The 19,243-nt window shown below is 37.2% G+C and overlaps 2 protein-coding genes across 15 annotated transcripts in view; one reads left to right on the forward strand and one right to left on the reverse strand.

Moving 5' to 3' along the window:
• Nucleotides 1-15,247, reverse strand: part of LOC131953837 (protein maelstrom homolog) — a 28,524-nt gene extending 13,277 nt beyond the window's left edge. The window contains exon 1 of one of the 5 annotated variants that reach the window (XM_059317222.1): nucleotides 15,180-15,247. The gene's annotated coding sequence lies outside the window, so the exon portion shown is untranslated. Of the gene's footprint in view, nucleotides 1-204; nucleotides 334-6,204; nucleotides 6,209-12,591; nucleotides 12,726-15,179 lie in introns of those variants that run through there. The other 4 variants (XM_059317217.1, XM_059317220.1, XM_059317226.1 and 1 more) reach the window with 4 other exon arrangements.
• An 897-nt stretch (nucleotides 15,248-16,144) lies between these two features.
• The window catches only part of LOC131953839 (AMP deaminase 2), a 50,070-nt gene continuing 46,971 nt past the window's right edge, over nucleotides 16,145-19,243 (forward strand). For 9 of the 10 annotated variants that reach the window (XR_009388693.1, XM_059317229.1, XM_059317235.1 and 6 more), the window contains exons 1-2: nucleotides 16,145-16,346; nucleotides 18,548-18,758. Coding sequence is in view for 9 of the 10 variants with exons in the window: in XM_059317229.1 (XP_059173212.1) it covers nucleotides 16,277-16,346; nucleotides 18,548-18,758 (281 nt within the window). In the remaining variant the exon portion in view is untranslated. The remainder of the gene's footprint in view (nucleotides 16,347-18,547; nucleotides 18,759-19,243) is intronic. The other variant, XM_059317228.1, reaches the window with a different exon arrangement.

Genomic DNA, 19,243 nt, shown 5'->3' on the forward strand with positions numbered 1-19,243 from the left:
CTCGAGACTTTGTTCGAATTTATCAACCATGAGCTTTTTGCCGACTCGACCACGCCTCCAACACAATTAAGCGTTACGTGTCAACTGGTTATGCGCCATTGAGGCCATTGACTCCGATTTCAGCCTGCTTTTCTTTTTGGATTTGCTTCCATAGCCTTTGTAATAACATCGTTTGATTAAATAAAAAGTATGAAACATAGATACCTGCGAGTGTCTCTGTTATTATTAACTGTATTGTTTAGTGTTTGTGGTATCCACTGTATAGCTCAGTGGCCTACCATCCAGCTCGAAGCTTGTGAAATGAATTGGCGTTAACGGTCGTATCTGTCATGGGTCAGGGGTATAGCATTGCTCGTGTGTGCATGCGTTATGAGGGGGATGCAAGGTGGAGAGGTAGCCACCCAATGATGAGGGGAGGGGCGTACTGTGGTGAGACTGCCCTCGTATGTGGAGGGGAGGATGATTCAAAGTGGAGACAGCCACGCACTTTTTTGTGCGCAGTTTTCCATTTGCGCATCTTTCTGGTCACCCGTAACCACATATGATAAAAAATGTTTTTACCTGCATACAACAAAATGTATAGGCTACGTTTTAAAGGTAATGTCGAGTTTAACCCTCACCCCCTACCCTCCCACCCCTCAGCCCAGAGCCGGCGTTAGAGGGTGGCAAACGGGGCGGTCGCACCAGGCCCCGCGCTTGAAGAGGCCCCGCGCTTTAGCAACGCCATTGTTGCCTGAATTAGTTTGTAAACTTAAATAATTTTGCTGAATTAAATAAAATAAAAAACTAAATGGCCGAAATTGTTGGATGTTAAAACTGAGGCCACGGCTGTTGTTAGTGAGTTATCCTCTACATGGACTGGGACAGACCGTTATTCTAAAGAAAGACATTAGTGTCACACATCGCTGGCACGGTCGACTCGCAATTGTCCTGAGGTGACTGGAGATGGCCGTCGCGAATTGGCCCCCGACCTGACATGGGAGGTAAAATCGGGAAAAACACGTAAAGTGATACACTATTGTATGCGGACCCCGTTGAAGGCTTTTTTTTTAGTGAGCAGGCGGGAGTGTCTGTAGTAAACAGTCAGTGACCTGATGATGGCTTGCAGAGGATGAGGGGGGGGGGGGGGGGGGGAGAGCGGATGGGGACATGCCCCGGAAATCCAGAGTATTTATCCCTAAAATCATAATGTATACACTGTATGGGCATCTTTTGAGATTATTCACCGCGATACGTTTGATAGACATCCATACAGTAATTATGTTCATACTCGTTTTATATATTGTCAGGTCATCTTTAAATACATTATACTTGTATTTATTTTTATATTTGTGAAGGGCTTTTATACAGTAATTATGTCCATTTTCATTTTGGTAAACTTTAACGGTATTCGTAAAGTGATTAAGCACATGTTTATTTTAATTAATTGTAGGGATATTCGGTATAATAGTTAATGCCGTAGTGATCATTGTTTTAAAATAGTGTAGGCATCCTAAACAAATTATAAAGTCTATACTGTTTGATACATCGGGCTGAGACTGTTTTATGGTAAAGTTCTCCTGATTTCTCAAACGTCTAAATTACCGGCAGTCCGAGCATGCCGTCGCGAAACTCATAAATAAGGTGAAGCTGGTTGTCACATGGTTCACTAATTATAGACACGGACCTTCTCTTGTGAGAACGCGGTCTTAATCTGTAATGTAATATGTGGACGCTTTATAAACACGCACCTTCTCTTGAATGGCCGCGGTCAGAGATCCAGTAACGTCGTACCCTAACTGATTTTTCTTTTAGGGTTTGGCATCCCATAGATTTAAATGTACAGTTATCCTTCATCTAACCCCACCAACTGTCACCCCCCCCCCTTCCAGTGTTCCACCTTACTGAGCGTCCGTTATTACATTTGAGAGTCATTTCATTTGGATATCTATAGCCGTAAACAGTGTTTTTCATGATTCGAGCTTATTCCGAAATCTATCAATGTTTTTCTATTTTCCCCGGCATCCACACACTTTGAATGCCACTTCGTTTGTGAACGTACTGGTAAGATTTTCCTAAATAAACAATAATGTAAAAAAATCAGGTTTGAAGCTGACGTTCATCGTCTCTTTAATGCGTGTCTCAAACTTATATGTTTTTTTTTTTACTTTTCAAACAAAAAGCCTTAACAGAAACAAGCAACGTTTCAAAAGCACTTCTAAGTAAACAAATTATTTGTTAATCAGTGTCTTAATGTTAATACGACATTGATAAGCAGCTTAAAAATACCATATATATCGTTATAATTATTAATTCGTGCTGAGAAGAAAAAAAAACGCCTCACTGTACATGTTTTAGACACCAATGAAAAAATATAAGGCCCCGCGCGGATGGTTGGCCATAGGCCCCACGTACCCCTAACGCCGGCTCTGCCTCAGCCCAATGGGCAATTTCCAAAATCTATGGTTTGTAGGCTTTTTTACGATTTATACATTCCCCTCCTCCCATCCCGTTACACATCGTCACAAAAAACCAGACCCCCCCCCCCTAAAATGACGTAACATCTTAGCCTACAACCTCCCTCAAAATTGAATTTTTTAAACACATCTTATAATACTGAGCAATGTTCCCTCCACGCTGCGCGGCTGCGCAGAAGCGCAGTAGTTTTGAACCAGCCGCGCAGTCACTTTGTAAAATACTAAATATATACTTGTATAAGACACACAGAATACACATTGCACACTACCTTTTTCCACTTAGGAAGAACTTTGATACTGAACTCGGTCAGTATAGAGTATTTTAATAAATGTATCAAAACTAATTTCTGAAAACGCAAAATAAACGCTAAAATTCAGTTTTTAACACAACTTTTTTCAAATACAAATCTGAACCCCTCCCCATCAACATAAGGTTACAAAATTACGAACCCCTCTTCCCCTGTGAATGTGACGCAATTTATAGACAACCCCTGAGCTAAGTTGATAGACTAGCACCTCTTCGTTAAGAGAACAATTATCAAAACAAAAACAGGGATAATTATTATAGAAAAGAATCCTTTTACTTTAAAAACATCATTCAAATATTATGTTAAACACTGAACGGCAAACAATATGTGCATACTAGTTCGGAATATTAGTACTTTATAAATTTATATGCGTTTTTTCTAGATATCGAAAATAGGAGTGAGGTACTACTTCCGTTCAACGGATATTACTCACGATTTGAAAGAAGGCGGAGAATTAGATCTTTTACTTATATGTGAAATTCCGTTTATCTATCTGAAACAGTACTCAAATTATAGGCTTTTGAAAAACCAAAAATAAAATAAGGTCCGCTTCCGGTGATCGGAAATAGCTGAAAAGTTGATACAGAGCTACAAATTTGATATAATACTTATATACAAAATTTCATCAACTTAGCTGTAACGGTACTCAAGTTATCGTGTTCACTGACATACATTCACACATACACACACAGACATACGGAATAAAATTGCAAAATTGTTTTTCCCACGCATGGAATTGTTGACTTGGTAGACTCCTATATCGGAATTAGGTTTTGAGGGGTCTGGTCTATTAAATGTGTGTGAACATATAGGGGTAGGAGGGGGTTCTAAAATTAATTCAAATTATTTGTGGATATCATACATAGGTAACCGCTTATGATTATCCATTAGGGTAGGAATGTTCTTGGGGGGGGGGGGGGGGGGGGGGCATTGGCCTTTTTGTTGTAAAATTGCCAACATTTTGTAGCATTATATATGTACGCCATCATAGTTAAATGTTTCTGTGTGATTCCTTTATCTTTACTATAGAAAACGGCCCCTTCATTTTAAAAAAGTAATTAAATTTTTTTTCGGCAACGAGCTTCTACTAGCTGTGTATAAAGCCATAGTGTGTAAGTGCATAAGGCGAGCGCACGTTTGCCTTGGGTCGATAACACTGTGCCCTGATCGTGTTGTTTGATGTTATTTTTTTTACATAGGAAAGATACCCGGTTGGGGTTTAATGGTGTAAATCTTCCTGACAGTTTTAATGGCTCTGCACTCATTATGTTGCGCGCCATTCTTTCTTATTTAGCAGTCTGATTCATCGGCCTATTTCTAACGCGGCGGTGGAAAACATGTAAACTTAATTGGTTGAGAACACACACCTTTGTTCGACATTATTAACCATATTGTTTGTATCTACACAATACTTTTTATTTTATACTGCCACACTTTTAAAATAACAATCGACAAACCTTAATTAAGGCCCATGAGTAGATCTACATAATGATTTAAAGTGTATTATTAGTTCGTAATGTACAGCATTTGATTTACTTGGTCGTGGGGCCCTATCATATGACGTTCTCAACCCGTAGCCGACATTTGGCTTACTAAGGCCTATTAAACATCTGGAGTAGGGGAGAGAAATGTTTAAAATATCTTCTACAAAAGTGTTTTTTATTTGGGACGGTAAAGGGTGGGGGGAAGCTATTGATAATACACATATTATGACACTAAAAATGATATTTTCTTTAAAAATAATGATTTAGAAACTGCTAAAAAGGGAATATTAAAGTAATTTAAAAACTCCGTTTTAATAGTAAAATGTATATTAATTTAGCTTGTGCAGTACCACTTAGAAAATATTTATCAATAGGTGGAAAATATACTAGGCTGTCTCGCGAACTTCTGTACTTTTACTAGTATTATGTAAAAATGTTTGCCATGAACTACCAACAGTGGCGTAGCGAGGGGAGGCGGGGGGTGCGGACCGCACCGGGTGACACCATTTAGGGGGGTGACACCAAGGCAAAAAATAGCAAACTATATAGAGAAAAATGATAATCCCACTTAATTAAGTGATTAATTCTAGTGTTAAATAGTCTTTTAAGAGGTGCAAATCAATAGTGCAAATCGAAAATTGAAAGTTTGTTCCCGAGAAGGGTCGCTACGCCTCTGGGGGGTGACACCATTAAGTGCCGCACCGGGTGACACCCGACCTCGCTACGCCACTGACTACCAATTATCGTTTTCGTTAGTTTACTATAACTACATCTCGTGGTCATTATACAACGCTTTCATAGTTTGGTAGACGTATCAATGTGTGTATGGCGGCCATAGGACATAAATTATGCAACCATCTGCAATTTTAACGGTTAATATGCCCAGCATATTGATTATATTATAATGAAGGATAAGCCAATAACAAACGTTCTATCAACCTACACTAGTTTATACCTACCAACAAGACACTGTTTCTTTAGTAGAAAAGTAAATGATCCTTTTGACTTAACCAACAACGCTTCATTAAATCAATCCATTGTATTGACAAAAAAAAAACTTGAATAAAAGGCTTCAATTTCAATCTCTAGCAGGTCACCCTGTTCTAGCGCAAGAGACTTCGTTTTATTTCAGCTCGTAAAGAACGAGTTGCAAGGTGCACACGGCATTTTTTAATTTAAAAAAAAGGTTTAATGGGGAGACATGAATAACAAAGCCCTAATTCAAGATCTCTGTTCTATAGCCAGTTTGATTTCTAGGCACTTAAAAAAAAGGTTTTAATAGGGAGATATTTATAACAACGTCCTAGTTCAAGATCGCTGTTCTAGAGCCAGTTTGATTTCTAGGCACTTAAAAAGGTTTTAATAGGGAGACATTTATATCAAAGTCTAGAGCTAAAGTTTTTATTTTAGGCATGAAAAGAGATCGGCTCACGCTATTTGTTTTCATGTGTTACTAAGTATAGTAGACCTAGCTCATGTAACTCTAAACGGATGGCATTTATACGATCCACACAAATAATTAGCTAATTATCATTACTATCAGTATCAAGAGAAAGTGGTAACCAATCAACTGCTTATTTTAAACATGACAAAATCATCATCTGCTATATGAAAAAAATAATGCGTTTGGCCAATGGCCATCTGATCTTGCGTTAGTTTTAGTAGACATGAAACTGAAATATAACAGTTGACACAGGCGTTATTAAGTCGGGTGTGTCCCTGACTTTACTATCGTTTATCATTAATATCAACATATGGAACACTTTTACATTAGCGGTGCTTACAAGGCTTAGAAACACATAGAACGATAAATCAGTGGGTAGGGCCTATATACATTTGTACATTTTAAAAAGTGGAAATGTAAGTATTAAAAACAATTAGAAACTATCTAGTAATATTACATCGATACCCCACACAACTAACATTTGTAAACAGCATTCGTGAATACCAACTCACATGATCGAAGAAAAAAAAAACAGAGGCCTCAGCACAGTAAAAAATCGTGGCACGGCTATGCCTACACACGTTAATAGGCTTGTGAATCCTGGATACAAATAGCACAACTTTAAAATAACGTTCAGGCCAAGGAAATTATGCGGAAATTTTCTATGAGTCAAATATTACAAACACGGTATCTCCTAAATTGACGTAGTCAGTAACACGGTTAAATCGAAGGGTCTTTTTTTTTACATTATGATCGCACGAACACCGGTAGGCTAAAACGTGATACGCTACAGCCACGAACATCATGAGGGCTGACAACGACATTACATGAAACACAGTACACTGGAAACAGAAAAAAAGGGGCAGGCAAAAGAAACCTTAGGCATATAAATAATAATCATTAAAAAAGTTTTTAAAAACCCACGTTTTCTGATTGAACTAAAAAGTAGAAAATAAATGCTATACATCACAATAATGCAAGCGATCACTCTACTATAAGCGATGAAAAACGTGGGGCGCCGAAGTAAAAGTTATATTACTATTGATTAGATAATACTATTGACTTTTATTAGGGAGCTTGTAGAGAGTCAACAGTATTAGAAACTGTAAGAAAATCACGGCGCCCCACGTTTTTCATCGCTTATAGTAGAGTGATCGCTTGCATTATTGTGATGTATAGCATTTATTTTCTACTTTTTAGTTCAATCAGAAAACGTGGGTTTTTGAAAACTTTTTTAATGATTATTATTTTCTACTTTTTAGTCTTTGTATGTTTGTTTGCATTCAAATCTTGCTATCGATTTTATCTTTTCACTTTTTTTTTGGGTAAACGAAGACAACTCGTAAAAAGACAACTCGTAAAAAACACGTTGTGTGAATACGTTACTGACTAGAACACATAGATTTGAACCCGTGTCGAGTGGGTTAGCAATCGTGTGCCCAACCACTCGACCATATCTTCTCCCCCATACTGGACACCAGTTGTTACGTTCTGGTTGTTTGTAGACAAACAACGCGTGACAACTACTCAGTAGGCAAAAAGAGGGAGAGTATCGAACCTTCTTTTCATCAAATTACAGTTACTGGGTTATGTCCCTTTTTCCCCACGTTTTTATATCTAATATATAAAGCTCAATTCTGTAACGCATATGTTTGTCGTTGGCATTTCTACGGATTTAAGTGTTAGATCAATTATCGTGCGCGTTTGTCTAAATTTATGAGTTAAAAAATTACTATTAAAAGTGTTGGGAAATCATTTTCATTTTTCAAATTATAGTAATAATTGTCGGCATGTTCATTAAACACAAGTTTTAAAAAAATATCATCTTTTACAAAAATTCTAATTATGTTTTTATTTAGTCCTATAGCGCTTACTTCCCTTTGATAAATTAGGCAAAACACAATTACTTCCCTTTATGAAACCATTTCATTCCGTGAAAATAATAATTAATTTACTTTTTAATTACTTTGTTTTGGTGTTGGGAAAAAAAATAATTACATAATTAGCGGGGATTGATCAAGTGCAAATGTTGTAGGTATTTTACGGATAAGCTTGGAGTATTAAAATTGTTTATTAAATTGAAACAGGCGCGTTCGTTTAAGTGAGTGCAAAAGACTGTGAATAAGTTGGGGTACTATAGTCGTTCATTAAGCTAAAACAGGTGATTCCGCCCCGGGCGTTTATGTTCGCGTTAGTGTTTTCTTTGTGTTTAGGTGGGTTTGCGTTAGTGGTTGCGTTTTAATTTGGTTCGTTTTTGTTCTTTCTTTTTTCGTTTTTGTTTGTGTTTTTTTTGTTTGGGTTTGTATTTGTGTTTTTGGTTGGTTTTGCGTTTGGATTTGGTTTGTTTTCGTTTGCTTTTTTCGTTGATTTTTTTTTTGTTGGTATTGGTGTTTGTGGTTGGGTTTGTTGTTAGGTTTTTGTTTTCGTTTGCTTTTTTGTTTGTTTTTTCTTTGTGTTTGTATTGGTGTTTGTGGGTGTGGTTGTGTTTGTTGTTAAGTTTTTGTTTTCGTTTGTATTTGTAATTGTGTTAGCGTTATGTTTGCGTTTTGTTGTTTTGGTTTTGGTTGGTTGTGGTTTGGGTGGGCAATGCCGGGTTTATGATGATTACTAAACACACAGGTAATGGTCTTTAACAGAAAGGTTTTTCACAGAAGCCAGAGCAGGGCCTGGCCGGGACGGCTAGTTATTATTATATAGGGGTATAAAATGATCAATAAAATGTTTCCATGGATCAATTTAGTAATAATAACAGTTGAATATTCTATTGTCATCCGAAACAAAGCTTCCCTGAAAATTTCAGCGCGCTAGCTAACTGGGAAGTGCACGAAGTTTCGATCGCAAGATTTGATTGGAAAAACAAACAAACAAACAAACAGAGGCGAAAGCAAGTTAAAGAAAACGTGGGAAAAAATACAAGAACGGACGGTCCAAGACTGGGTGAGATACAATAGATGAACGGATGCAACAGGTCAATAAACAGGACACATGTGACGCCTTGACGGTCGACCAGACTGCGGGATATGAAGCGTGCTGTACATGACACGTTTGGGAAAGCATGACTTTAAAAAAAAAAAAATCCATACGACCTTAAAACAAAAATTATTAAAAATAATATAAAAAATTTAAGTTTTTCAACCTTTGTTTCAAATAAGTTTTAGGCGGCGTCTAGAATTAAGATAGTCTTTTGTTGTTTTTTGTTTTGTTCAATGGCAATAAGGGATGAATTGTTCACTTTTTAATGTCGGACGGAGCTAGAGAGTTCACCAGCGCCTTCTTCGTTGATCGGGCGCCGTGCACATTGTCCGCCGGCGTTCATGTGACCAAGCGTACCACTGACTCCCGCTTGAACACTATGGCGCCTACCAGGGGCGTAGCGAGGGGGGGGGGGGCGGGGGGACGACATATGTCCCCGGGCGCCGACCTTAGGGGGGGCGCCAAATTAAAAGTTTGAGAGGGGGGGGGCGTGCAAATGAAAAGTTCGAGGGGGCGGGGGTGCAAATCGAAAGTTTGAGGGGGGGGGGGGTGCAAATGAAAAGTTCGAGGGGGGGGGGGGGGGTGCAAATCGAAAATTTGCTCCCGAGGGGGGCGCCAAATTGAAAGTATGTCCCCGGGCGCCGGGAAGGGTCGCTACGCCTCTGGCGCCTACATTCGTTTTAAAGAGCAAAATCCATTATGGATACGGTGGGATACTGAAATCGATGACTGCACCGGCAGTCGTAATACACAGTTTCTTCCAGGCATCTCTTCGGGGGGGGGGGGGGGGGGGCTTCGCCATGAGCCCTATAATGCCTATGTTCGTTGTAAGAGTGTCATATACTATGAATGCTAGATCTACATGAGCTCCGTTGATCTGATGTAGATCTATGCAGTAGCGTAGCGAGGGGGGGGGGGACATATGTCCCCGGGCGCCGAGCTTAAGGGGCGCCAAAAAGGGTTGGAAAAATAAATTGAAAGGTTGAGGGGGTGCAAATTGAAAGTTTGAGGGGGGTGCAAATCAAAATCTCGAGGGGGGTGCAAATCGAAAGTTTGAGGGGGGGGGGGGGTGCAAATCAAAATCTCGAGAAGGGGGGGGTGCAAATCGAAAAGTTTGTCCCCGGGCGCCGGGAAGGGTCGCTACGCCACTGGATCTATGACTGGATGTGTGAATTGGCAATGTGCGGTGGGCGCGCTAGTATATTATAGATCTAGATCTAAATTTATTCTAAATAAATTAGTGAAGGAAGAGGTCTACATTGTTTCTAATCTAGACTAAATGTAGTTTAGTAAATTTAAAAAAAAAATAGGCTAAATCAAATAGTTAAGGAAGAGATATATCTAGATTTAGATTTACCTTGTTTCTAATCTAGAATCTAGGGGTGTGGGGAAATTGCGAGACGCGAAAAGCGCAATGGCGAGGCGGGAAAATGCGAGAAGGGCGCGAAAACGGTCGGTCACGTGACTTTTTTGTCTCGCATTTTACCACAAGCCGATACTTACGCTGGGTGGTGTTGAAATGCGAAGATTTCTGCGAAAAATTTACCGCACCCGATTTTCAGTGGTATTTGGTCCAGACTTCAAAGACGTTTCGTTTACATTGTTAAAACTTCCGATTTTTCCGTCTCTAGACATACTGATGATTTGTCAACTCCCCCCATCTTTTGTGTCGACTTAGAATACCACCTTGTTCGAAACCGACGGAAATACCGCCGACGATAGATCAAGTTCTGTCTTTTGTGTGGAACGCCGAGGCCGCCTGATTTACCGTCTTTGAAGATCGCCGTGCCCGGATCCGCTGCCGCCGCAAACATATTTTCTATTGCTGCATAGAAATTTTGTATTATAGCCGCCGCCTACGATTTTTTTCTAGCTTTTTTTTTACCATATAAATCTAAGCACAAGGAAATGCCTGTTGGATACAACAAAATAAAGTGACGTTACCGATATTATCGGTTGCTCGTGCTATATCGTAAGCTATGGGCCTACTTCAAATATTTTTAAAACCAAGTTGAACTTATCTGAATTTTTTGGTTTTTGTGGTGGTGTTATTTGGGGTTTTCCTTAAATGACGTCACACTCGTAAGGGGGGGGGGGGTCTGTAATTTTATGACGATGTGTGATGAGGGGGAGGACAGGGGGGGTTAGATGTGAAGTCACACTATAAAAAAGCGATGTTAGAAAAAGAATTTTAGACGTTTTTTCGCGTTTTAGAAAACTGTTTTAATACATTGTAATAGGAATTGATTAAAATACTCTATTTTGACCGAAATTAGACAAGATTTTGGGAAAATATCGATGTTTTAAAAAAACTTAACTGCTGGTGACAACAATGAGCAAGACATTGCCAAAATTACAGAAATGATAAAAAAATACAAATTATAAAAAACGGAAAACAGATGTTGAGCGTGCGGACGATGATGATGAGAACATGGGTGCCAGTGTTGTTTGTGGGATGAACGAGGAGGTCAACTGTGATGAGAATGTGAAATGTTGTGAATGTGGATTGGAAGAAGTAGCAAAAGAAAAATGTATAAATGGGAGTCTAATGAACTGGGTTGGGTGTACTATGTGTGAAAGATGGTGTCACGAGGTGTGTTTAAGGACTGTTTCAGAAGATTTTGTTCGTAAATTTTGTTTGTAATTAAAATTACTTAATAAAAAAATAAATTGCACTTTTTAGAATTGTTTATACTTTTACACTTTTTGCAAGGACAAAAATCCATAAATAGATGTTGCAAAATATCTCTCCTGCTGACAAGATTATACCAATTTACAATGACACAGCTCACGTTTGTATAAACATGAGCGGGCTAGATTTTTAAATTAATGCCGCCTGAGACGGGATTTTCCTCTCGCTAACAAGAGCGGGCGATGACAGTAGCACAGCAACGATGTTAGGATTTTTAAATAGATAGATCTAGATATCTAGATCTATCTATCTTCTTAGAATCTAGATAAAAAATAACAACATACAACACTCGTGTTAAAGGGTATGGCTAAATGCTTGTTTATTTAAAAAAAAAATAATAATTTAAATAAATAAAAATGGAAAAAAAAAAAAGAAAATAACTTTTTTCGCAAAAAGTGTCTCGCTATTTACCCTTAATTCCGCAGGTATGTCTCGCATTACCTTCTCGCATTTTCCCGCCTCGCCATTTCGCTTTTCGCGTCTCGCAATTTCCCCAGAATCTAGACAAGATCTAGATCTAGTTCTAGATCTAGTCTAGATCTAGATCTAGATTATATTTTAGGCCAAGATGACCTAATAATTAATGAGTCATAATACAGGTCAGAAAGTAGCTTAATCAAGATCTTGATCTCTTATATTGGGGGACTTATATTATAGACTCCAATTGGTCAATATAGAGACTAGATCTAGAAATCTAGATAGATTGATTTCGGATTGTAATCCCAGACCTAGATTCTAGATCTATAGAATAAGTTTTAAATAGCCTAGACTCCTCTAGACTCTAGATTCTAGATCTAATCTTACATCTCTAGATCTAGATTCTAGTCTAGATTTAGATCTATCTAGATCTACTGGTACTATCTAGTATCTAGACTAGATCTATAGAAGTATAGATCTAGATCTAGATCTAGAGACTCTAGGACAGGTAGATCTAGAATCTATACTTTTTTTAGTCTTAGTCTTTTTTAGTGACTTAGTCTCGTCTAGACTACTAGAATCTAGAGTGTAGATTAGTGTAGAATCTAGAATTCTAGATCTACTAGATCTAGATTCTAGACTAGAGTCTAGATCTAATCTAGATCTAGATCTAGAATCTAGAATTCTAGATCTAGATCTAGCTAGAATCTAGACTAGAAGCCTAACAAAATAAACAGTGTTAGTAGAAGCGCTAGATCAAGATACAGGGGTTATTATTCATGGTAGTTATGTTTAAAATTATATTAGTGTAGGGTACCCTATTAAAAAATAAATAAATGAAGACCTTTTCTTGACAGACGACGACCAACAAAGGTAGACTACTCTTGAGTATCAACAGTCATTTATTTTAAAGATGACCTCCCCTTCCAGTCCAATTATTTACGCAGCGCCCCAGTTTCCAACAATAATAATCCGGAGTTCGCTAGATCTACAACAAAAACAGCTGTTCTTGTTAGTGTAATGTGATGAGATTTACTAAAGTAAATGCTATTGCCGCGATAATCATCTTTAAGAATGTACGTAGACTAGAGTCTAGATTTATATTTTAGTCAATTGTTTTTAAAATGTCACATACATAGATTCTCTAGATCTAGAGAGATCTAGACTCTAGCTAGTAGCTAGACTAGTCTAGGTCTAGACTAGACCTAGATCTAGATCTAAGTCTGCTGTTAGTCACAGTTTCAGTCTATTGTTGTATTGATTCATTAGATTTTCATTTAGTTTAGATTTTAGAGATCATTTTATTTTTAAATTAAAATTAGTCCTAGAGATCTAGATGTTGATCTCTAGTCACTAGATTCTAAATTAAATCACTAATCACAAAAAATCTAAGTCTAAGCCCTAAGCCATCTCAGCAACTAAAATCTAAGAGTCAGACTGAGACTCTCAGTCTGCTTAACTACTAGATCTATAGAATCTAGATCTAGATCTAAATCTACATAAACATATAATATAGGGCCTATTAATAATATTTATTAAACTCTAGAATACTCTGGAGTCTTAGTTAGAGTCTAGAATTGAGTTTAGATTCAGTGGCGTCGGTAGTCACCCCCCCACAAGAAATAATAAAGTATACAATTTAAATATATATATGCCACATATGGCCATGTACATGTATGTGTAAAAACTTTAATCACTGCAGACGTAATGGTAACGATGTTTATAATACAGTTGGATGTAGCATTGTTTTCTCTAAAGTTAGCGCATTTACGTCATGGTGTCACCCCCTCCCCTTGTAATAATTGACGATTTCACTTAAAACTAAGACTATTGAACTTTAATTATAATTACTCATTAATGCAACTGGCAACAAGCATTTTTCTTCTGCACATTTTGCAATTTTTTGCCTTGGTGTCACTCCTCTAAATGGTGTCAACCGGTGCATTCTGCACCCCCCCCCCCCCGCCCCGCCCTCGCTATGCCCCTGGGCCTAGCTGTAACTACAAGAATCTCTAGCTACTCCTAGGCCCTAGCATTATAATACTATAGGCCTACTATATAAAAGATCTATAAAAATAAGCCATACTAGTCTCTATGATATCTGCTATATCATTCATGAGCACAAGTGCCCCTCAGTATTCACTAATGTCATTAGATTGAATGTAGACCTATAATCTAGATCTACATAACACATCACTTTAGAACTCAGTAGATTCTATTTTTAGCTTTTTTTTTTAAAAATAGAATCATAGAATTAAAAAGCAGGCTATCATAATAAATAATAATAAGTCTGGTTGATGGAAAAGTGGATCTGTTAATAAAAGATAGGCGTTGTTGAGGTTATATCCTTATAGTCTGGTTAGTTAAATTAAATAATACATTAAAGCTAGATAATATAGATCTACTTACTAAACTTGCTTCAACAAGCTAAAGGTTTTACTTTTTTGCATTATTGCCTTAGGATTTGTATTGCCTAAATTTACAAATTAAGTGTTCACTGAATAAGGCAAAGAAGGAATTATGCTCCAATATTACATAACATAGTTAGTGGGTTTTAAAATCTAGATCTACTGCTCCATAAAATAACTAGATCTAGGCCTAGATCTACAACCTAGGCTCATTTCATAGATCTCTAGATCCATTAAACTAAAATTAAAATTAAATTAACACCATGCTGCCATGCTTCAAAAGTTTAAGTGAGTTTGGTTTAATTTATAATAATATTATTTTATTTTGTTTATTAAGACAGAGATAAGTTCAAATTGTTGATAAATGCAACTACAAACTTATGATGATTTTTTTCACCATAACCTAGATTCTAGATTAGGTTACTGTGGATGGCAGAAAAAGCCATTAATTTCTCTAATCAGGCTTTGTCATATTGACCTTCCTTATCTCTTAATAAGACAGTTACATTGCTAATCTTGAAATTTCTTTCTTAACTAAGTCCACTAATTAGGTTAAACGTATATTAACTTGCTATCTTTTTTGCGACCAACTTATGGGTTACTTGCAAACTCATCAGTTTTATTACTGCTTCTCAAATCAAATACAGTAGACATTTTTTTCTCAAGCACTTATGCTGAAGTAGTACTTTGGTCTATAATCACGGCATATAAATCACAGTATTTTTAGAATTTTTCTAGTTTATTCAGTTACTTACAGGACCCTCAGATGATAACTAAGTTGGTGTGTAGCATGTCAGTTTGTTTATTTTGATCATTCTTTTTTTCAAGATAGACTAGATTCTAATTATAGAGGCTAAGCTCATAACTTTATTTGTATTTTATTTATTTTTATTTATAACTTTATTTGTATTTGAATACATTCATTTAAGATACATTGATTATAGATCTATGAGATATCTAAAGATTAAAAAATAATAATTAAAAATCATAGGCTTACCTGATTTCTTAATTGATTAGTTTTTAAATAAAAATAATTGTTTAGAGCTGAGCCTTACTTATATTAATCAAGTAAGATTAGGGCCTAAGGCCTAAGTGATTTGTTAGTGGCACAATATCATTGGGCAGGGCACTACTTAATGACAGGTTAATGGCCATACCTAGCCTAGCCTATGAGCCAGTGGACTGTTTACATGGGCAGACAAAAACAGTGACATGTTTTTTTTAATGGTGTGGTGGTCTGGTGTGCTTTATACTTCTTATTAGGAGCCTAGTGTTAGCATGTGTAGATTAACTGGCATTGGCCTAGGCTAACATTAAAGTTAGCTTAGTTAAAATCATTAGTGAAGGGGGGCTATATACTTTACTGTATAGTTTTGTATTGGCTTATTTGTATTGGCCTCCACTTTGTTTGAAACTACATATTTGATATAGATCTACACATTTGAAAACTAATGATCATTTATTTAGATTTTAAGGAAAACTGATTTTCTTTTTAAAATTAGGCCCTCCACTTTGTTTGAAACTATATATTTGAAATAGATCTACACATTTGAAAACTAATGATCGTTTATTTAGATTTTAAGGAAAACTGATATTCTTTTTAAAATTAGGCCTAATAGTAATTGAATAAGAAAAAGCTTTTTTTAATCAGATAATAATTTAAAATAATTTTATTCATTTGAATCAGAATATGTTAGTATTATTATATAAAGCTTTGTTTTGAAAAATGTGACTTAATCTAGTAGGCTAAATATTTTAAAAGTACTTCATTAAATTCTATACTAATATGTCTAAATATGTGTATGTGTTTACAAATATGTTTTGTTTTAACCTTGTGGTTTCTCCCATCCTTTCCTAACATATGAGCATGTCGTACAAAGATCATTATGAGACATATGTCGCCATGAGCTGTCACCACTTGCACTCCTCGTTAGGTTTTCACTGCTGTAACAACTTGATTGTTTTTGCTCCACAGAGCTGTACCCAGCTTCCATAAATCTGATCTAAAAAGTGTGAGCATTTCAAGTAAGGGAGGAGAATCTTTTCAAGAGAAGATAACTGTTTTCACTCAGTTGTGTTGAGCTTATTCACACCATGGCCACTAATGGTGTCAGTAATGGTGAAGTCAGTGAGGCGTACAAGCGGAGGAAGGCCGACGGAGTGGGTAAGGAGTTTGTTTATTTTGGCAGCCACGGTTGAGTGAATGCTTGTGGCAGTGCTGCTCCTTGCTGGCACCTCTGCGTCACTGTTCAGTTGCTTTAACGGGGGATGTTGTGGTCGAGTGGGAGAGCACATGGTTGCTAACATATATGTCTTGGGTTTGGTGCCCGAGTTAGTGTTGTGGATACCAGACCTGTATATGTGTGTATATATATATATATATATATATATATATATATATATATATATATATATATATATCAGTGTTAAAATGAGACAGACTCTACTTCACCTACCACCTGAAACCACCAGATCTGATAGGATTTTTTTACTTAAAAAATTGTGTCTCTTCAATCCCTAAGAAGCAAAATAACAATTTATTAAGTAACCTGTTTAATAAATGAACCCTAAGCTTGAGCCTTACTCCAGACAGCATTGTTGGCAATTGTTCTGTAGTTTGTTTGCTTCAAGGGAAAACAGGAATGACAAACATGGGACCATATACAGCAGGAAATATTTCCTTGTTGGTTGATAGCTTGCCACAAAGAAACATAGATCTTGTGCTATCAAACTTGATACACTTGTACAAGCATTTCTATGTCAAAATAAAACTTGTTATAATTCAGTCAGTGATTCATTGGAATCTCTGATCTCATCATCACTTCCTGTTTGTGGCAGATGAAGTAGAGTTCATCTGTTTCCCTGACCTCGGCAAATTAAGGGATAGTGTTGTCAGCACTATGCCTAGCCGCCTGGGGTAGTTGAATCAGTGTAGTAAAACATGCCTGTACTAGCGATCAGATTAATGGCACCTTGGTGTTCTCAGTTACAAGAATTTAACATCATGTTTACATTTTCGACATTACACTTGCAATATGTACACTATAATATCTAGAAAAAAAACTCACAACAAGTAAGTAGCCTATAGACATTCTTTGAGAAAGTGTTTTCTTGTAACATCAACTTGCTGCAAGTTTTTTTTTCTAGACATGTATAAGGTTCATTTTATTTTCCATCATTAGTGTTGTCTTTTTGTCTGATCTTTAAACCGCATTTACTTGGCGGAAGTTTTAGAACTTTTAGGGAACATTCCAGACTAATCTTTTATTTATTTCCCTGATTAAAAAATCCTGGTCTATAAGTGTTTGAACTGGAAGCTTCGGTGTCATGTTTACTTGGCCCTGAGGATTTATTCCCCATTTAGTTTAATCGCTGACCCGTGACGGTATTTATTGTATAGATTTTCCAAGGCTGCCTCGTTTATGTTTTTTTTTTTAGATTGAAATGAAGACCAAGGTATGTGTTTAACAGGTGGGCGAGGTTTTGGTAGGAGGGTTTAACAGGGGGAAGGGTGGGGGTGAAGTATTGATAGAATGGTTTAAAGGGGGGTGGGGGTGTAGTATTAATAGAAGATTATAATAGAGGTATTCATTAAACACAATGATACTCTTGAATCAGAGTCTTATTATTGAGTCTACATGGGGGTCTCTCTTATAGGGTTTTATCCAGCAAAAATTTGATTGACTTTTAAAACCTGATTTTTTTTTAAAAAACATATCTTTGTTGTAACAGTGACAATATGTAGACAAGAGTGGCTAGAAGAAATTTTATCAATTGTAAATGTTCAAGTTTGTTCAGATAATACATAGTTTTAACTTAAAGCTAAATAGCAAATTGGATGGGAGTGGCACCATCATTTGTTGTAGGGTTGTAACACATAGCTCAACTGTAGCACTACCATCACCACTTTTACATGGGTCATTATAGCACTACCATCACCATTTTTACATGGGTCAACTATAGCACTACCATCACCATTTTTACATGGGTCAACTGTAGCACTACCATCACCATTTTTACATGGGTCAACTGTAGCACTACCATCACCACTTTTACATGGGTCAACTGTAGCACTACCATCCCCACTTTTACATGGGTCAACTGTAGCACTACCATCACCATTTTTACATGGGTCAACTGTAGCACTACCATCACCACTTTTACATGGGTCAGCTGTAGCACTACCATCACCACTTTTACATGGGTCATCTTCCATCACCACTTCTAACATAGTTCATGGTTTAGGTTAACTTTTGCATGTCCACTTTTAAGATGCTGAATGTGGCATGCCATCCTAATGTAGTTGTAGAACTGCTACTACTACAGTGCTACTCATGTATCAATGACATCATGTGCTGTCCCCAGCAGGCCAAATATCCCCCACCTTCTCCCCCTCTAAGTCCAAGCTAGCACGGCACAGGAACACTGAACTGGATGAGAAGCTGTCCAAGGCGGGCGAGTCGCTGCAGTCCTCCATGTTCTCTGACGATGCTGTGCAGGTCAAGTTTGAGGTGCCCAGGTACCCCATACAGGAGAAGGAGAGCAGGGACTACTTTGAACGTCAGCTCTCGTCAAGGTACGTCTGGTTTGGGAGTTTATTGCTTCTTTTTTTTTTTAACCTGGTCTGCTGGTATTTACATGGCCTCTTCAAGTATTTTTGGCTGGTTAGAAATTGAGATTTGATTTAGAAATTTTTCTTAACCTTCACTGATTCAAGATTGGTATGGAAACTGATCATACTATTTCATTCTAGCTACTTGTCTGTCAGAAAACGCATATGAAATACATAGAACATAGAGTTCAGCCTAGCAAATTCTGTGTAAAATGAAACTTTTAGAACATGGAGTTAAGCCTAGCTAATTCTGTGTAATGAAACACATAGAACATACAGTAAAGTCTAATAATTCTGTGTAATGAAATCAGTGGCATAGCCAGGATCGTCTCAAGGGGGTTCCAATTTTTACCCGGGGACAAACTTTTGATTTGCACCCCCCCCCCTCAAACTTTGCACCCCCCACATACTTAATAAAAATACCGAGGGGTCTATGGGGGGGGTTATGA

Source organism: Physella acuta, unplaced genomic scaffold (genome assembly GCF_028476545.2).
Source record: "Physella acuta isolate Inbredline_101_S28 unplaced genomic scaffold, ASM2847654v3 ptg000958l, whole genome shotgun sequence".
NCBI classification, from domain to species: Eukaryota; Metazoa; Mollusca; class Gastropoda; family Physidae; genus Physella; species Physella acuta.